Source organism: Lathyrus oleraceus, chromosome 1 (genome assembly GCF_024323335.1).
Source record: "Lathyrus oleraceus cultivar Zhongwan6 chromosome 1, CAAS_Psat_ZW6_1.0, whole genome shotgun sequence".
Classification (NCBI taxonomy): domain Eukaryota; kingdom Viridiplantae; phylum Streptophyta; class Magnoliopsida; order Fabales; family Fabaceae; genus Lathyrus; species Lathyrus oleraceus.
In genome coordinates, this window is record NC_066579.1 from 431,445,266 (window position 1) to 431,464,860 (window position 19,595).

Consider the following 19,595-nt stretch of genomic DNA (forward strand, 5'->3'; position numbering starts at 1 on the left):
TAGATCTGCATCAAAGGTTTCAATCGTCACAAGAGGTAACGATTCTATCACTGATCATGCCCATTCGTAAGGATCACTAAAGGAGAAAATTTTAAATTCCGCTGCGTTTTGGATCGCTATTCTCCTTCACTTCTCCCCACAATTATTTGGGTAAATGTCTGCCTTTCAACATACTTACCACCATATTCATGATGGTTATGTTCTTCCTTTCTGCAATTCCATTCTGTTGTGGAATGCATGGTCGAACCACCTCATGCACAATTCCTTCTTTGTTGTGTTATTTGAAGTAGTGTTGTCACACACACCAACTTTTAATGTCGACGTAGATATCCAAAACGAGAATATATGATATTTTGAGCAAACACATGTGAGGTGGCACGTGGGGCAGGTGGTTGTGAAAGTGCTTCCAGCAAGTTGTTCATGTTTGCTAGACTAACAACCAACCTGATTGTTTCAATCCTAGGAACAAGTGCACAAACTTCATCTAAGTCGAGTCCTTCCTTCTGAAGAAACCTTTTTCCACAAGTCTTGACTTGTGTCGAGTTACTTCCCCTTTGGGATTCAACTTCACCTTGTATACCCATTTCACATCAACTGCGTTCTTGCCTTGAGGCAATTCTACAAGTAACCATGTATTGTTGACTTCGATGGACTTCAGTTCCTCATTCATTGCTTTCATCCACTTCGTATCCTTCAATGCCTCTGTTGTATTGATTGGTTCGACATCTTCATAGAAAACATAGTGTATCAACTCACCTTCATCATCGACCATATCATCTGATGTAATCACACATTCTTACAACCTTACAAACATGTGTCTTGTTCTTTGAGGTCTTCTTGTGCTTGCCTAGCCTCTGACTTCTTCATGTCGAAATTCTTTTCCGACTTCACTGGATGGTTCTTCACATAGGATTTTCATTGAATCCTTCTTTACATTTTTAGTCCAATTCCATTCCTTAAGCTCATCTATGATCACGTTCTTGCTGATCACTACTTGCTTGTTCACTGGATCGAATAACTTGTATGCTCCAATCAAATGGTATCCTATTAGAATCATTTGACTCGACTTATCAAGTTTTTTTTAACTGATTAGGCACATGTCTATATGCTATAGATCCAAATACCTTCAGACGATTCAAGCTAGGCTTGACACCAACCCAACAATCTTTTGGCGTGATTCCTTCTAGCCTTTTCTTTGAACATCTGTTCATGATGTATGTTTTAGTCGGCGCAACTTCTCCCCATAATTCTTTAGGTAAATTCTTGCCTTTCATACTTACCACCATATTCATGATGGTTATGTTCTTCCTTTCTGCAGTTCCATTCTGTTGTGGAATACATGGTGGCACCACCTCATGCACAATCCCTTCTTTCTCACATAATATGTTGAAGTCATTTGACACATATTCTCCACCACTGTCAGTCCTCATAATCTTGAGCTTTCTACCACTTTATATTTCTACCATAGATTTAAACTTGGTACATACCTCGATCACTTAACTTTTCTTCTTGATCAGGTAAGTCCATAGTTTTTTACTGAAGTCATCTATGAATGTGACAAAGTATCTATTGCCTCCAATCGAATCCATCTGGAAAGGACCACACATATTAGAGTATATGACTTCAAGAATTTCCTTCGACTTGCTTCATGCATCCTTGTTGAAGTTGCTCTTGCGTTGCTTCGCCTGCACACATTCCTCACACACTTCATTTGGAATGTAACCTTGAAACCATATTTCTCTTTTTCAGATCTCTGATGTCTTTGAAATTGAGATGGCCAAGTCTATAATGTCATATCAGTTCATTCCTGCTAGCTGTAGTTGCAAGGAACTTGTGCTTCATCATATTAAGTTCAATCTTGAAGATTCTATTATGAGACATTGGAGCCTTCAAGATTAACCTTCCAACTGAGTCGAGAACTCTCATCATCTTGTCTTTGATTGACACTTTGTTGTTCTTATCGACCAACTACCTTATGCTAAGCAAATTACTTTTCATGCTTGGTATGTACAATACATTGGAAATTACTGACCTCTTGCCATCTTTCTTCATAATCAGAACATCGCCAATACCTTCAGCTGCTAGAGTGTTGTCATTTATAAATTTTATCATGTTCTTCATTGAAGGTTTTATGTTAATAAACCAATCTTTCCTGCCAGTCATGTGTGATGAGCATCCTGAGTCCAAGTACCATTGGTCATGGAATCTTTCTCCATCTCTTGTTGTGACCATCAACAAAAAATCTTCTTTTTCATGCTTTGCAAACTTTACATAATTATCTTGATTCTTATGTTTTTCAAGAGAATCACTAGAGTAGTGACCATACTTTGACAATTGAAACAATGAATGTGACTTTTATCAGGTTTTCAACCACATCCTCTTCCTCTACCAGCAGCACCACATCTTTGGTTACTTTGGTATGAGGGTCTTCTCTGGTTCAACACATTTCCTTCTTGTTGGTTTCCTCTACCAATCGGATTGTTGTAGCCTATTCTACCTTTATTGTCAAACCACTTCCCTTTGCCTTTCTTTTCTCTTGCTGATTACGCCTGCAAAGCCACATCACTCTTCGACTTGCTTGTAGCTCTTTCAACCATTCTTTGTTAGAAAGATTCAAGCGTCCCTTGAAGCTCTTCCTTTGTCAACGTTGACAAATCTTTCGACTCTTTTATGGCTACTACCACGTGGTCGAGCTTTTGAGCCAATGACCTCAAGATCTTTGCAACAACTGATCTCGATGTCAACACTTCTCCATATAACTTGATTTGATTCACCAGTTTCGTAACCCTAGTGAAAAAATCAGGTATGCTTTCAATTTCTTCCATTTGAAGCAATTCATACGTTCTTTTGTAAGCTTGTAACCTCACCTCTTTCACCTTCTCAAGCCTCTAAATGATTTCTCCATAATTTTCCATACTTATTTTGTTGATTCAACATCACTGGCATTTTCTAAATTATATGCATTAACGCATTGATGAATCATAAAGGGAGCTTTATAATCTTTCTTCTTCAATTCTTTGTGGGCAACCTTTTCTTCATCCATTGTATTTTTTGGAAGCGGTGTCACTTCCTCTTTTACAAGATCCCAAAGATCTTGATAGCAAAAAATAATCTTTATCTACTTACACCAATTCTCGTGATTCTGATTCTTCAGAACTTAGAGACTCGCTGGAAAATGCATGTTCAGATGATTCGTCATGTTATGCTTCTCAAGAATCACAATCAGTGCTCTAGATACGAGATGTTGAATATTCGCCATATTCCTACTAAAAAATTTCACCAAAAGCCTGATGAATTACGAACTAATCTTGATGAACAAGAATCAATCTTTTTGATTTATTACTCTTTTTGTTCTTCACTCTTTACTCTAGAGAATCAACCACATGTTGGTTGCAAGATTTCGTTGCACAATGATAATGAAAGAAGAAAATAAAACTGAATTTGGGGAAGAAAATTTTAAGGTTTTAACGTGAGAAGGAAGAAGAAGAATTTGTTTATGCATAAGTTTTCTCTGCTCTTAAAACTGATTTTTATTCAATTGTGCAACTGCACTTCTATGTTGTGTTACAATCAATAATAGGGTATCTTCATATTTATAGACTGAGTTTGCTTGCCCCCTAAACAATCTCTAACAAACTAACTAACTAAACTTAAAGCACACAAAAATTAAGTCTAATAAATATGTTGAATACACACTTCTTTTAACATTTCGACAACTACTTCAATGCGACATTATATGCATTTCGACAACAACTGACTATGTCAAAATTGTTGCATTAATACAACGAATTACATTCTCAACGGTCATATTTTCAAATGATAAAAATGAAGAAGAAGAAAAAATACAAATAACTTTGGAGAAGGTATTAATAATAGAACAATTGAAACTACTATTTATCGAAAGCTGTAAGCTTTTAACTTTAACTTTAAGGTATAAAACTTACTAATCAAATTTAACCTTGAAACTTCAATATGAACTAATTGATTACAAAGTTAAATATCAAAATTTCAAAAAATAATAATGATAATAATCTCTCTACCAACTTATGTATTAAAATGATATAAAATTTTAATAAATATGTGCTTAATTGTTATCTATAATATCTCTCAAATTCATATCGCTTCAATTATTATTAAAAATTAAAATATTGAGATCAACTTTATGGCATTTTTACTCTTTTATTTTGTTTTTGAAACAAAATTTTTTAACTGTCATATTTTAAAAATAAAATTTTAAGCTACCGTATCTGATAAAGGGACATTGAATGATCTTAAGTTTTTTTAAACCTTAGATCTCAGCTAATGAATGAAGAAAATCACTAATATTATTTTATTTTTTTACTTTTTTATTTATTTAATATCTTCGATTCTTCCACCATTTAAAAACTCGAATTCTCTCTTTCAAAATTTCGCTTTATACTTTCGCCTAATTAATGATTGAGCTTGTTTAAAGAAATGACAATTAAATATATTTTTTTAATTTAGGTATTTTAGAATTTAAGTTTCAGAAAAGGGTGAAAAAGTCTAGCTTTGCTCCATTTGTATCCATTTAAATAAATAGAAATGATAAATTAATAGGATTCATTAAAACGATCTAGTTATTAATCACTTGTCCGAAAGGGTATTGTTGTAGTTTCGCATAAATACCATAAAATAAAACATATCTTCTTTGTTGTGTTATTTGAAGTAGTGTTGTCACACACACCAACTTTTAATGTCGACGTAGATATCCTAAATCGAGAATATATGATATTTTGAGCAAACACGTGTGAGGTGGCACGTGGGACAGGTGGTTGTGAAAGTGTTGCCGACAGTTGAATAGAACAAAAGATGAAAATGTTAATGGACCCACCACATATAGGATAATAAGAATACTATGCTTAATGTTTGCACCACTCAAAATTTGAAACAAAAATGTTTACCGTTAATCAAGAGCTATTGCATGTGCCACCTATTATGAGAAAATGAAAGGACTTTTGGTAGGGTAATAAAGTTAGAGAGACCCCTAACACGGTTACCATGTGATTTGATTTATTGATTTTAAAAAACTTATTCTAAAAAGGAGTTTAATGAAGTTTGGTAAAAAGAACTTTGTTTAATTTAATGAACAATAACTAAGAGTTGTTCAAATTTTCAACTTAGATTCTTTGCTGAATTTTGTTGTTGTAGTCTAAGATAAACAAGAGCATGGGTGTTGAATGTTCCCTACTCTTATTCACATTCACATTACAAGTTTTGTTCACATAAGAGTACAAGAGATTATCACTCCAAGAATACAAACTAGATATTCTTTTCATTTTCTTATAACAAACTAAATAAACTAATTGATATTAACAGACATATCACAATTCTTATCTTATAAACTAATTTTTTAGTTACATTTAGTTTTAATTCTTATATTTGATCTCAAAATGTATTTTATTTTATTGTTCAACTTCATTACATTAATATATCAATGTATCTAAATTATTTAATTTTTAATTTATTTTTACCAAATCAATTCAATCAAAATTAATTTTTATCGCATAATGAAACATAATGAAACATGCATTAGAAACAGACGAGATTCTTATCTTATAAATCAAAATTTGTAAGATTAAGTTAGATCTAAAATAAGATTATTTATTTTTGATAGAAAACTTAATACAAATTCTAGTAAAATTGATCTGGGACTACTTTGTACATTTCATGGGGTATTAGCGCATCCTAGTAAAAAATAAAAAATGTCCTTCAAATTCTCTGGATCCATTAGAATACACACATATCAAAACTTCGTAGGTCAGTCATATTTATTTGTTCAAAATTTAATCGGGAAGTGCATCTCCGTATCAATGTTAAGGTGATTATATATAAGTGGACTTTCGTAATAACTATGATTTCAAAAGTCAGCGATATGTTGAAGGGGTTGTTGTATTTTGCTTTATCCAATATTTATATAATGTGTCACATCCTTATATGACACAAAATGATGCGGGAGCACCACCTAGACCAATTCATCAATAGTTATTGGAAAAAGAGCATGGTAGAGATGACCATGTCCATAACAAGTTACCAGTTTGTCGACTTATTGTGACGCTTGCGAGAGATACCCTAGAAAGAGGAGACTTTGAGGAAGGCAAGTCAAATATGGCCACTGTGCAAACCATCTTAGCCGAGTCACATGATTTTTTTGCAATACAGGATGTAGAGGAGAAATCAGGAGGTTAGATATGCACAATAGTTCATTTTTATTTGTATTTCAGTAATAACTGTGTTATCAATATTTTATAAATAAATTATGTATCATGATAACGTTTTTAATTAATTGATTAATATATAAATTTATATTATTGTTTGAATTTATATAGGATATCCTTGAATTACATTAATGATATGGTGTTATGATATCCTTAATATAAATGGTCTAAAATATAAATTGGCCTAAAAAATATCGACTTTACCTAGGATCGATGTTTTATGTTCCGAGAATTTTTCCTGATATGCACTTCCAAAATATCCATTGAATTGTACAAAAAAAAATCATTTCATAACCGTTTTCAGAAATTAGTTTAGAAATACACTTACAGAGACTCACCCCATAAAAAATACGGAGATGTATTTCCAGATAATTTTTTTGGCAAAATTTGAGTGAATGACTCACATATAAGATACTGGTGTATAATTAAAGTGCGTTCGAATATGCAATTTCAAAATTTGATAATATTCGAGTTTCCATAAGGTGATTCTTCACCCATGGGATCGAAAAAGTAATGGTTAATTGATTTTTTTCTTTATTAACAATGGCAATATGGGTTTTCAAAAGCCCAAATCATACTTAGGAGAAAATATAGCTCAAATAACTTTTGTCACTATCAGAATTGTTTTCTTTTAAAAAGAAATAGATTTTTATATTTTTAGAAAATAGATTTTTATAAATAAAAAATTAATTTTAATATCCAGTAAAACATCGTCCAAATCACATAATTATTTCAAAATATATATTTTAAAAATAACTTTTATAAAAAATAATTTGAGATTTGAGAGATTTTTTTTAAAATTTTACTATTAAAAAAATTATAATAAAATACCTAAAATAATATTTAAATTTTTTTAAGAAATCATTTTTTAAAACAAGCCCATTAGCAACTTAATGTAATTACTGTATCTACAAATACTAACCTAGGGATAAACCTAATTAGCATTTTGCAACTTTAAGGATAATTCCATAGCATTGATAATGTAGAGTATTAACTTATTAAGTTAAAACAATCTTCACATTTTAGAGATTAAGCTGTGTGTATTTGCTCAATTTTAAAAACAATAATGCAGCCTCATCATAAAAGAAAGAAAACGCTTTCACTAGAAATGAAATCGTTTGTTTTTGCACCTTTGCTAATCATAACTACAAATTTCTGTTTCAATTGATATGCTAAATTCTATTGTCATTCAAATTGAATGTGATACATTTTGTCATTACTGTAATTTTCTCCAAATACTAACACCTATGTGAACTAAGATAAGCACAACAATATTAAGAGAATGGTAAATCAAAGTTGGAGTAGCAGCGTTGCACATATTGATATCATCATCTGAAGTTGCAGCAGCGCGCCCGACCCCTCGATAATTTGTCCCATAGACAAACCATCTGCCTTGGTGATTGGTAATGTGCAGTGAAGTAGCCCTCCATGCATCCGTACTGACAAAACTTCCAGCTGTGCGAGTACTGAACGCTGCTAATCGTATTGTTGAATCGCTCGACCCACATTCCCATGCTTACATCCTCCATTTTAAAGAGCTGCAACCAGAAACAAATGTTAGATAACACAAACTGGAAATGGGACAAGCTATAAAATATGTAGAGAGGAACGAACCCTCAGCTTTCTATCCATTTGCTGAGATAGGATGAAATCAACAATATCTTTGGATACTACGTATGCAGGACCGTTAGCATAAGGGGGATATACTGATTCAGGCCACTCCTGCACCAATTAAATAAACATTAAGACCAAGAAAAGCTATAGATCAAACTCAAACCATTAAATGCGACTTGGAGTCATAATCTAATAGTTGTTGTTGTGTGTGTTTAAAGACATATTACTCCTGATGAGTTCATTAATCATATACACATTTATTCTTGCTGCATATTTCAAGCATTACCTACTACTAGTTCAACTAATTGCGAGACAGTTACTGTACCTCATAAGTAACTGCCCATTTGCCATTTCTCAGAGGCCGGTGCAAGAGATTGAGATTACCCATATAGAGGGACTTTTCCGGGGGTACAGCTTCAATTTCCTTCAGGACAGTGTCCACTCTTATAAAGGTGTCATCATCACATTTCATGATATATGCAGCAGTCACATTCTTAGTCTGCATGAAAGAAAATTGACTTAACCGCAAGAATCAAACATTTTGAGCAGGTTGACCGACATTAGCTGGACATATGCAAGTCACCTAAACCCCTTACCAGAACAAATAGAAGAAACAGAAAAATTAACTGAAAGTTAAAAAATGAACTTACCCCAAACTCACAGATAGCAATGGTTTTAAGCACAACAAGCTCATAGCGGTCCATAAAGGGCAAAATGACAATATCACCAAAGTAAGCAGCCTCCTTCCTCAGCACTGCATTTACTTCCTTCCTTGGATTCTTCATTGTTGATGTTTAAAATAGATATGATGCAGAAAAATCAGGCATATATTATGAATAACAATAATAATAATAATAATAATAATGATAATATAATACTGATGATATTGAAAAAAATGAAAATACATACAAATTGCATTAAATTTAACAGGCATTTAAACAAAAACTATATCATAGAATAAAACTCGATATATACACATATTTGCTTTATCATATCACTCTGTCAAAGAAAAGGTTGTGGTTGAAAACCAATCCAGGAGGATTTCTAACACAGAAAGTAGTTTGCAGAAACAGGTTCCCTTAAACCAAACGATCCAATTTGTTTGGACTTTGGACTCATTAGATTTGGCCCCTTCAAGACTGAAGACAAGGGGGAAAGAAAGAGAAGACAGATGCTGACATCTCAAGCCTATGTTTCACTTAAGACAAAATAACTAGGTTATAACTAGTCTTGCTTTCAAGTTTATAACCTCACATAGTTTGATTAATTTTACACCAAACTCAGCAGGTTCCATTGCCAGTGTCTGATCATATTTGGACAGGCTGTTTTACGGAGCTAAATGCATGCAATGCCTTATGGAGCCCTGGTCCTATAGTCTTGTATTTTATTTCAACAAACCAATGAATCATCATTAACATTTTTTGTCATTACTTGAATCATCAAAAGCTGCTGTTCTCTTTTGTTACACCGACTTCTCAATTTAACAATCTCACACATCTATCCAGCTAATGAAATTATAAACCCGATCCTATCTCTCAAAACCTTAAGAATCTGCTAGTTGAAACAACCACCAACTTCAGATTACATTTGCAGTAATTTCTTCGCCACAAATTAAGTATCACAAAAGGCCACCCGTAAAGTTCAAATAAATTTTTGACAGCGTCCCTTTGGGATTTAACCCCAGTTTTACCCCCAAAACAAAACTTCCACAATACAACCCCAGGAAGGTTGCCTTTTTCTTCTCCACGAAGTTCTTACAGCAGTTCACATTTCTTCAACCCGGACTAAAGTAAAGGACATGTTTCTCTAGAATAGTATGTTCCTATGGCAGATAAAAATAAAGACAGCAGCCTTACCAATGCAACAAAGAACCGTACTACTACATCTGATGACTTGATTTCAGCTGCTTGCATCCATGTTTTACGAACTGCCATTCGTTCTGCAAAGTGATTTGAAGCAGAGAGAACCCCAATAAAAAGTTTAATTGTGTCTTCAGGTAGAGCACTGGCTTTCCAGGTCTCTGACATTTCCAGTACTCTTTGAGGTGAGAAACTTGGGTGTGAAGTAGGGAGAGAGGTAGCAAAAACTGAATGAACATCAAGGTCTCCTTTAACTGCCAATCCTGTAGCATCTTCAAGTGTAAAACCCTGATAAAGTGGGAAAAAAATCAGATGGAGAAAAATGTAAATGCAGAAGCATGAATATTAAAATGGTAATTAGATCTAAATCTTGTTGGAGTTTAAGCCAAATGTAGCCCTTCGACACGTGGTACAGGAGATATCACTGTCACTATTTATTATAAAATGGTTATGAGAGTGCACCACTGTAAACTAAAATTCTCCATCCATAAAAACCCAATAAAATTCAAGAGGAACTCACCAACATAAAAGTTACATGTTTTTGGAGTCTGTTAGAATGTGATAGAAGCAACTGGTATATTATTACTGAAAATGGGGAAGAGTCCCCTTTGATTACAAACAATGGCAACACTTTGAGGGTCTGCCTCCCCCTTAGAAGGCCGAAAGGCCCTATTTCTCTCAAATGACAAGATGATCCCTTCTCTAATACCCCTCTCAATTTATAGGTTGCATACCTCATTTAGCCTAACTACCTCTAAACAGACACACTAACTACCTATTAACTACTTAACGAACTATTTCTAACTAACAACTTACCTAACAATAATAGACCTATCAGTAATGATAGGAGACACACATTGAGTAGATAAAAGTGATCAATGTGACATTCAAACCATGAGGTTTTCTCCCGCCTAATGGACTAGTATTTTGAATTGGGCTCTCTGCTTAAGTCAGAACAATTAGTGCTTTCATTGAGAGTTGGCCACGGAAAGGGAACCTACAGGATGGATTAATTAAGGTGTGCTCCATCGAATACTGATAGGTAAGTGAAGCCGCAAAAAATGAAAAGGCTACCATCGAGTCAGTGCTCGTAGAGTGTAAGTCATCGTGGACGTTGGCTTTTAAAGAGCGTAGGAATGTTAGGAACCTCACATTGAGTAATAAAAGTGCTCAATGTAGTAAGTAAGTCATGAGATTCTCCCACCTAATGGATTAGTCTTTTAGGTTGGGCTCTCCTCATGTGCTTAAACCCTAACAATTGGTGCTTTCATTGAGGTATTTAGCCTTACTACCTCTTAACAGATCTACTAACTAATTAACCAACTTCTTAACTGACAATAACAGACCTATCAGAATACTATTAATATTAGCTGGCTATATTAACTATATATTATGTTGATTACCTGGGGATTGGACTACACGTTAGTTATTGATAATTAATCTTTAACTTTGTTTCTTATTAACTCCTTCCTGAAAATCCCCTCATGCTTACTCCATTAATTGATTGCAATCAAGTTTTAAAAATGATATTAAGAGTGTGGCTCATCAGCACAAATTTCTTTCAATAACAATATGGTAAAATAAAAGCAACAATAGAAAACCTATCCCCGTGAAAAATGATTGTCAAGAATACACGAAACATACAAAATATTAATTCAACTATTCAGAAGAAACGTGAGACAAAAACATCTCTCATATCTCAATTAACTTACTGTCCGGTATGGAAATGAAGTCATATGGCGGCCACCAACATTAACATGGTATCCATCAACACCAGCACGCAATGTAAGGACAAACATTCTACCCTCAGCAAACGGAAAAGGCCAGGTCACTTCTGGTTTCTGCTCACGCCCTATAAACCGCTTGAACCATGATGTTGTCTTGGATCCTTTTGAGTCAACAATGTCACTACGCATCCATTTTTCACACCGTCTAAACCCATCAACTGCAAAGTTCGATCAAAATATTTCTTAATATTTTATTTATTACATGAAGACTAAAAAAAATATGCCAAAATTTAGGTTAAAGTTTACAATTTATGGTACTCCATTATCATTTTTTAAGAGGTAAGATCAAATTTGATTCTATATGAAACTATAATCCTGAATTATCCTACTAAATACATCATAATTCAGTCTGCTTGTTTCAGCACTATTAATTAACAACAAAATATGATAATATTCATACTGTAAAACTATATGAGCTGCATTAACTCATCATACTTGTTACTTTAGTCATATACTTTCTCAAGATATTCTACAAACTGATAATACATGGTTGCAATGGATAGACAAAGCCTGCCAAAAATATGCTAACAAAGTTTTAACATCCCATGGATTCATATCAATGTAATGTAACCTGATGCCTCTGAAATGTTTATGTGATGATCATGTATCAGGCTTGATACTATATATCAACAAAAATAATCTATAAGACAAGAGTAAGCATTACTTCTGATGTGTTCATGTTAATAGCATACGGTAAAAAATGGACAATGTTGTCTTCTGTAGACCATATAAGCAATACATCACTCCTTATTTTCATATGCTCATTTGTCGTCTTCTTCCTTTTTGTTCTTATTCCATTATTTCCAAGATCATTAAATATTTTTACTTTTTGTTTACTTTCCATTCTACATTAACTAATTTAGTGAAAAGACTACTCCTCACCACCTTTCCCCTAAAACTAGCAACCTTGAAAAATGAAAGAAAAAAAACAAAAGAAAATGTGATAAAATCATACCAAGCATTTCGTCATCATCTGCAGATGGCTGGCCGTCACATCTTTGAGATGATCCCCAGTGCATTCGATAACAAGTATTATGCTCAATAACTGGACGTTTGCTCCAATCCCCTTTTAGTCGAGGATTCAAGTGCAGAATCTTCGGAGGGTCTTCTCCTTCCACTGACTTCAGCCCTTGTAATTCAAACATGAACTGTGAAACCGAAACCAATCCATCACCCTGCCTCAACTTTGCAAGCTGAGCAGAATATTCCTTATGAGCATAATGAGGTGTCCCCACTACAGTGATTGAAGAACCTGCTGCAAGCCCACATGGAAGAAACATCAGCCCGTCCCCTTTCAACAACTCTTCCCCACTCATCGATATCCAGGAAGGGCAAGACTCAATCTTTCCTCCCTCAACAATAGAGCTTTCTCCAAACTCCTTGTCATCAACCATCTCTATTTCTTTCCACGCCTTCAACCCCAATGTCCATGCCTCATCTGCCATTTTCTCAAGCACAGACAAATCACTTGTTCCGTTCATTCTCATCATGACGTCTCCAGTAATCCTACCATATCCATGTGGAATATCCTTCGCACGTCCATGATCTTCCTCCTTCTTTGGTTCCTCTTTTGGCCTCAAGGGAGCATATAAGTCCCTATTATCCTCCAACTTCCTATGAAATGCATCTTTATAAACAGCACTAACAAAAGGTTTGGTCAAATCCGCATCTTCAGAAATCCCAACAGCTATCCCATCTAACCTAATGTCAGCCTCATCATCCCCACTTAACGTTGATACAATCTTCAGAAACTTTGTAAAATTACATGATAGAAAAATCAAGTACAAAACCCCAACCCCAAACAAAAAATGAGACAACCTAAACTTCCTAGAATTAGGATATTCGTTTTTCAATCTCTTCATCTTCCAAAAAAGCCAAAAACAAAACACAATATAGTCTACAACTACAACAGTTTCTATACAAGGCCAAAAATTGAAATAGGGTTTTTGGAGAAAGAATGGAAAGAATGAAACTTGAATAAAGGGAAAGAGAAATGAATCAACCAACCCCGCAATGGTTCAGCGAATTGGGGCAAAAACCATTGCAGAACCCTGAATCGTTTAGCATGTGGAAGGAATCATCTGAAAGAAAGGAACCCTAGAAATGGAGGTATTGAGGAGATGAAGAATGTAGTGGTGAGATCTTGTTGGATCGTGGTGGGAGAAACCGATAGAAACGAAAAGAAATGGAGAAGAAAACGACTATGTGGCCCTCAAAATCATCACCATGTATGTTGTTGCAACTCTATTCCTTCAAAGTGGAGGGTAGGATAGGAACAAAATGGAAATTATTTTGTATCAGAATAGAAATTATTTTATTAAAAAATATTTCTTAATAATTCAACCAAAATAAAGTGATTTGGACGTCAGAGAATAATGTTCAATCTCTAACCATTCAAATTAATTTAGTATAAATTCTTCCTGTATTTTTCGGTTTTTTGAATTATGAGAAATTGTATTTTCTCACTCCAAGATTGTGTTTCTCCTAATCACTAAATTCAATTCCACAACTTCAATTTTAATTTATTGTAAGTTTTCATAATTTCTCAAAAATAAGTTTTCATAATCCATCAATATAAACAAAGCTAAAATTCATACACATGCTACAACATATTTTCAATCTTCTTAATTCTCAATATATTCTTGTCATTGCCATATTAAATTTTCCAAAATTTACAACTTAGTTTGCTAAACAGATCCTAGCCTTAAGGAAAAAAATTGGGTTAAATATACTATATCTTCCAGCAATACAAAATCTTTATATTTGTTGACATGAAAGTCCAAATGTCATTTTATTTGTTGACGTGTTTTAAGTGGATTTTTTTAAAAATACTTATTTTTATTTTAAATTTTTAATTTTTTTAAATAAGAATGCAAATACTTAAAAATTGGCATAGATGGGAGTTAAACCCATATCCTTTACATGAAAAACCCAACACCTGAGCACTAGACTAGATGTTTTATTTTGGATATTGTAAGACCTCAATTTTGACCCTCATGCTATCTCATCATTTGCATTGCCTTTGGGATCACACTTTGGCATTCTCCTTACTCCTCATTTATTGGGTTTGCATTGGGAGAGGTCACCAAACACTTTTGATTGTACCATACTTTGTTTTTCTTTGTTTACTAACCAAAATACCAAAAATATGTCAATGTATAACTTTGTTTCTTTTGTAGGTAGTCTGTGCTTCCACATATGCATATCAAGCTCACATCTAGGATTTGAGACCCTAAATGCAAAGAGATCAATCAAGAGATGATTCACATTGGTTCTAAACATCATAAATGGATCCTCATGATCTTCATTTATCATTTTGATCAAGAATTCATCAAGAGTTTAAAGCTTGTTTTCCTTGGAAACCCTAATTCATCTAGGTACCTTGTGTGGCTTCCTCAGCAAGTTTCTTCAACAATTAATCAAATATTTCCAAGGATATCTCATATTACATCATCTTATAGATATATGATCCTCCATGAGTCCCAAAGATCAAAATAACTTTAAGTTTGCAAGTTGGTTCAAGGTGGTTGACTAGAGAAAGTCAACTGGTCAAAACTAGGGTTCCCTAGACCCTATCTCCTACAATTTTTGTCATATTAAAATGATTCCAAGATGAAATTTACTCTTTACGACATTCCAAACAACTTTCATGTTGACAGCAAGATCTAGTTTTGCTTGGAAAGTCATTTTTTATGGTGAAAGATTATAGGTCATTTTGTTTGTGCCCTAGTTAGGAGGTCAACTTCCAAGGACCATAACTTGCTCAATTTTTATGAGATGAAGGTCATTAAAGTTTTATGATCAATTTTAAGATGTCCTCTACAACTTTAGTTCTTTGAGAAATATCAAATTCAACTTGCAAAGGCATGTGCCAAGAGGAAACATTATAGATCATTTTGGGTCATTACCATTGAACAAGCAATTTTACTCAACTTCTAAAATGCATAACTCTCTCATGCCAAATCCAAATGAGTTCAAAGTTGATTTAAGAGATATGAAATAGATACAACTTTGATTAAGGAACTTTTTCCATTTGAAGCTCATGGCAAAAGTTATTCAAGGTGGAGGAAATGGTCATTTGACTTGGTACTTAAAAAAATTTCAAATATGTTTGATTTCTCAAACTTCCACCTCAAAATTCATCATGATCCAAGCTCCAAATGGAAACGTTTTCAACATGAAAGTTATTCCCCTTGATGTCACCTTTCCAAAAATTCTAAGATCATCTCATTTGGACCAAGATTGAGGGACTTGCTCATGGTTCCTTTCATAGGTTTGTTTTGGCAATATTTGAATTCAATTGTCCATTTCCTTTTGCATGCTTACATGTTATCATTTCAGGGTCCATTGTACACGAATTGGAGTGAGATTACATCATTTTTTGTGCCCAAATCATTGCTCATGCATCCATGCACCATTGTTACTAATTTTGGCAAATTTTCAAAGGACGCAAAAATGAATTCAATTGCCTATATAAACAAGTATTTTGCTTCAAAAATAACACACACACTTTGCCCAAGATTTGCCAAGAGATCTCAAAACCTAACACCATAGAATACCTTGAGGATTTCTTAGAAATCGAGTTTGAATTTGACCTTCTGTTTTGAAGTTCAAACTCTAAGGATTCATTGCCTTTTTCATCTCAATTGGTCACTACAAGCAAGAGGAGGAAGAACCAAACAGATTCAAATCAAGATCAAGTTGAATTGAAGCTACCCGAAGGTGAAAATTCAGAAATTTTTCTTCTTCGATTCTCCCTCATTTCTCAACTATTTTGATTGATTTTTGGTTTGCTGAAGTCCTACCAATGTAGGAAACAAGATTGAGTTGCTTTGAGGTCAAATCGAAGCAACTCAGATCATGAACCTCAATTTTCAAATCCATGTATCTTTCAATATACTTAGAATTGGATAAAATGGAGGTCAGATTCGTGCTCCTGAGCATTTTATCTTTAAAACCATGTCCTCACTTTTCATTTTTGTGGTGGTTTGTGATGGACCAGTCCGGTGAGATCCACCGGAGGAGATGACCGGAGCTAGGGCTCCGGTGGTGCGTTGACACCTTCCAAACCATCTGATCCTTTCAAATTGTTTTAATCTTGGCCATTGGTTCTGATTATCCTTGGTGTGGCTCATTGACTCAAGTCCATTGTGGAACGTGCGCGCTTGGCCATCAGATCTGCCACCTCAATTAATGAGGGAGATCTGATGACCCTTATTTTTTTTTTTGTATTTTTTGATTTTTCATTTAATTGCCTTATTTTGTTTAATTCATAATAAATCCATTTTAATCCAAAAAATATGGGACTTTCACCAAAAATCTTTAAATATTTTTCTCTTCCATATTTTGAATTAAAATTATTTTTTGGGTTAATTTTGGTATTTTTCATGAATTAAATGGTTTTGTACATATTTTTAATTCTTTAAAAATACTTCTGACTTTCTAAAAATTGTGATTTTTTTTGTCTAAGGTCCTTTGACCTTGTTTGACATAGGATAAATCCCTTGACCATTTATTAGGTGTTTTGAAGGAATTTGAGGTTTTGTCCAAATTAAAATGTATTTTAATTCATTTTTAATGTGATTTTTAATTGATTAAATGTTTGCAAATATTGTTGATCCATTTTTATGGTCTTGTGATGTTTGACTTTCTGTTTGGGTATTGGTCATGGTTGATTTGACTTTTGTTGGATCAAAACTATTGGATTTAGGGGATTGATGAAATGTACATTTCATCTCCCAAAATGAATGGATGGTTTTGATCAAATGAAATTCCTCTCATGATCAATTTGTGTTTCTATTTCCCATTCCCTCTTCATCTTCATCCCTATTCTTCCTCATTCCCTCATTTGACCAATGAAATCTCTAATGTCTAAATGCTAATTGATTCATCAATGACCTTGTGTCAGATGAATCAATACGAGTATGACTGAGATAAGTCCCTCCCATTTTCTTTTAGTGTGTGGTATGTTTTAAGTGTTTGGCTTTTTGTACCAAATCTCTAACATGCATTAACACCTATATTTTTATTGTCCGGCCTCAGGTAGTTGTGACTTCTACATAAGTCCAATTACGATTGCTTAACATAGAGCTAAATTTGATCCTCAAGGCATATCATTCTAGTAAGTGAGATTGTAAGTCTCTCATTCTTCATGATATTATATGGAGACTTGACCTTTTTTCCTTTCATGGGAGCTGGTGGCATACTTGTTGAATTATCCAAGTTGGAGCCCATCTCATGGAAGATGTCTTCGTTTAAGGATTCATACTTGTGAATGAATGATTGAGTATTCTCCAAAGAATGACTTAATCAATTAAAATTAACCACTAACATTTGACTAACTCTTATTAATGTTGCTTTAATTTCAAGTCATTTACTTTATGCAATTTAAGTTTCAGTCACTTATCATTAATTGTCATTTTACATTTCATATAACTTGTTTATGTTCCAAGCCATTTTCACTTTGCTCATTTGAGTCATATCTTGTGATTGTATATTTTGTATGCTTGCTTTTGGTTTTGTTTATGGTCTTAGGACCTTAAAACATCTAATAACAACAAAAACCCTAAAAAACATTTGGTGGACTGTTGAGACTTGATCTGAATTCTAGACTTAGAATTAGGCAACATTCTCTGTGCTAAAGGACTTGACCAATGTCAATATTTTGAGACTGAGCTATCTTGAATTATGTCTTCATCTGATGCAAGACCTTTAAGTTCCCTTGATTCATCTGTTACTTTGTCTTTGTGCTTAATGGCTTATTTTGATTATTATTGTCTATGTCTGATGTTTTGTTCTGAGTTGATCAAATAATATTTCATCTGATACATTGAAATACATTTGAAGACGCTAGCTATTGGAGTGCTTGCTTGGATGTTACTATCTTTATTTGATACCTTGATCTTCATAATGTCTGGATATTACTCGTTGCTTATTGATTATTGCTTGATTAAATTCCAAAGGAAAACGAGTTTTTATATGATATTCTTGTCTGTTGGATTGCATCCCATTGGTCAGATCTTTTTAAATCTTAACTTTTAATTTTTGCTTAGGGTAGTCTCTTCATCTCCTCCCACTTCTTAAATTTCAAAAAAACTCATCCCTCTTTTCAAAAATCTTTGCTTGTTTTCTAACTTAGACATGTTTTAACAATTAGAAACTTTGGCCTTATGCCATTGAGTTTTTAAACCTTTTCTTAAATCAAACTTGTAAATAAACTTAACCATATTGACTTAAATTTCAAAAGACAAAAAGAACTAACAACTCCATTCAAATTTTTGGCCTTTTGTGCCATTTTCTTATTAAAATTTTGTTAAAAGCAATTCACCAACTTATTTGAAATTTTTACTACGAACTGCGGAGCTTTGATCCCTCATTTTTATGTTGGTACGTAGGCATAAGACCGAAGGTCTTGTCAAACACGAAAAATATAATTAATGAATTCTTTTCTCATCCCCACACTTTATTTTATCAAATATCATTTATACTAAAAACATGTGCACACATAAAAAAGGATTCCCTAGGAGTACCTAAGACATTTTGGATGCTAGCACCTTCCCTCTGTGTAACCAACCCCCTTACATATAATCTTTGGCATTTTATTAGTTTTGATTGAAAACTTCTTATTTTTGGGTTTTGTTCGTACTTTTCCCATTTTCTTTGGAAACAATAAAAGTGCGGCGACGACTCTGGTTTTATTGACGTTAAACTTATCCATAGCTTGATGATCATGAATTTACCACTATAGATATTAATGCCACCACTTTTATTTATAGAATGGTTGTTTTATAAACTAATATCATGTAAATAATTATTTGGTTCCTACTTTTACTCCTTTTAAAATAATATAAGCGAAACATAAACACAAAAGTTCAAATCGGTAAAATTCAAATTCCAACTTATTTTAGTCAAACTTATAGTGCATGCATGCAACTTTATTAATTTCAATGGTTTTTGAATTTTTCTACTAGAGATATGTTAGATTCACTTCTTTTAAAAGGAACTTTTCAATGTCTAATTCATAAAATATTGTATATAACAAGTTGTTAAATTTAGAAAGAAAAAAAAAGTTTACCATGTTAATTTCAAGGAGTACAACT

General features: G+C 33.4%; 1 protein-coding gene across 1 annotated transcript; it reads right to left on the reverse strand.

Moving 5' to 3' along the window:
- Positions 1 to 7,316: 7,316 nt before the first annotated feature.
- LOC127079971 (hydroxyproline O-galactosyltransferase GALT2) lies at positions 7,317 to 13,891 on the reverse strand. The gene is made up of 7 exons (XM_051020321.1): positions 12,452 to 13,891; positions 11,422 to 11,654; positions 9,707 to 9,997; positions 8,501 to 8,629; positions 8,176 to 8,349; positions 7,851 to 7,958; positions 7,317 to 7,774 (listed from the first exon to the last, which is right to left on the reverse strand). The coding sequence occupies exons 1-7, from the start codon at positions 13,356 to 13,358 to the stop codon at positions 7,565 to 7,567; spliced, it is 2,052 nt and encodes a 683-aa protein (XP_050876278.1). The 5' UTR covers positions 13,359 to 13,891; the 3' UTR covers positions 7,317 to 7,564.
- Between the last annotated feature and the right edge of the window lie 5,704 nt (positions 13,892 to 19,595).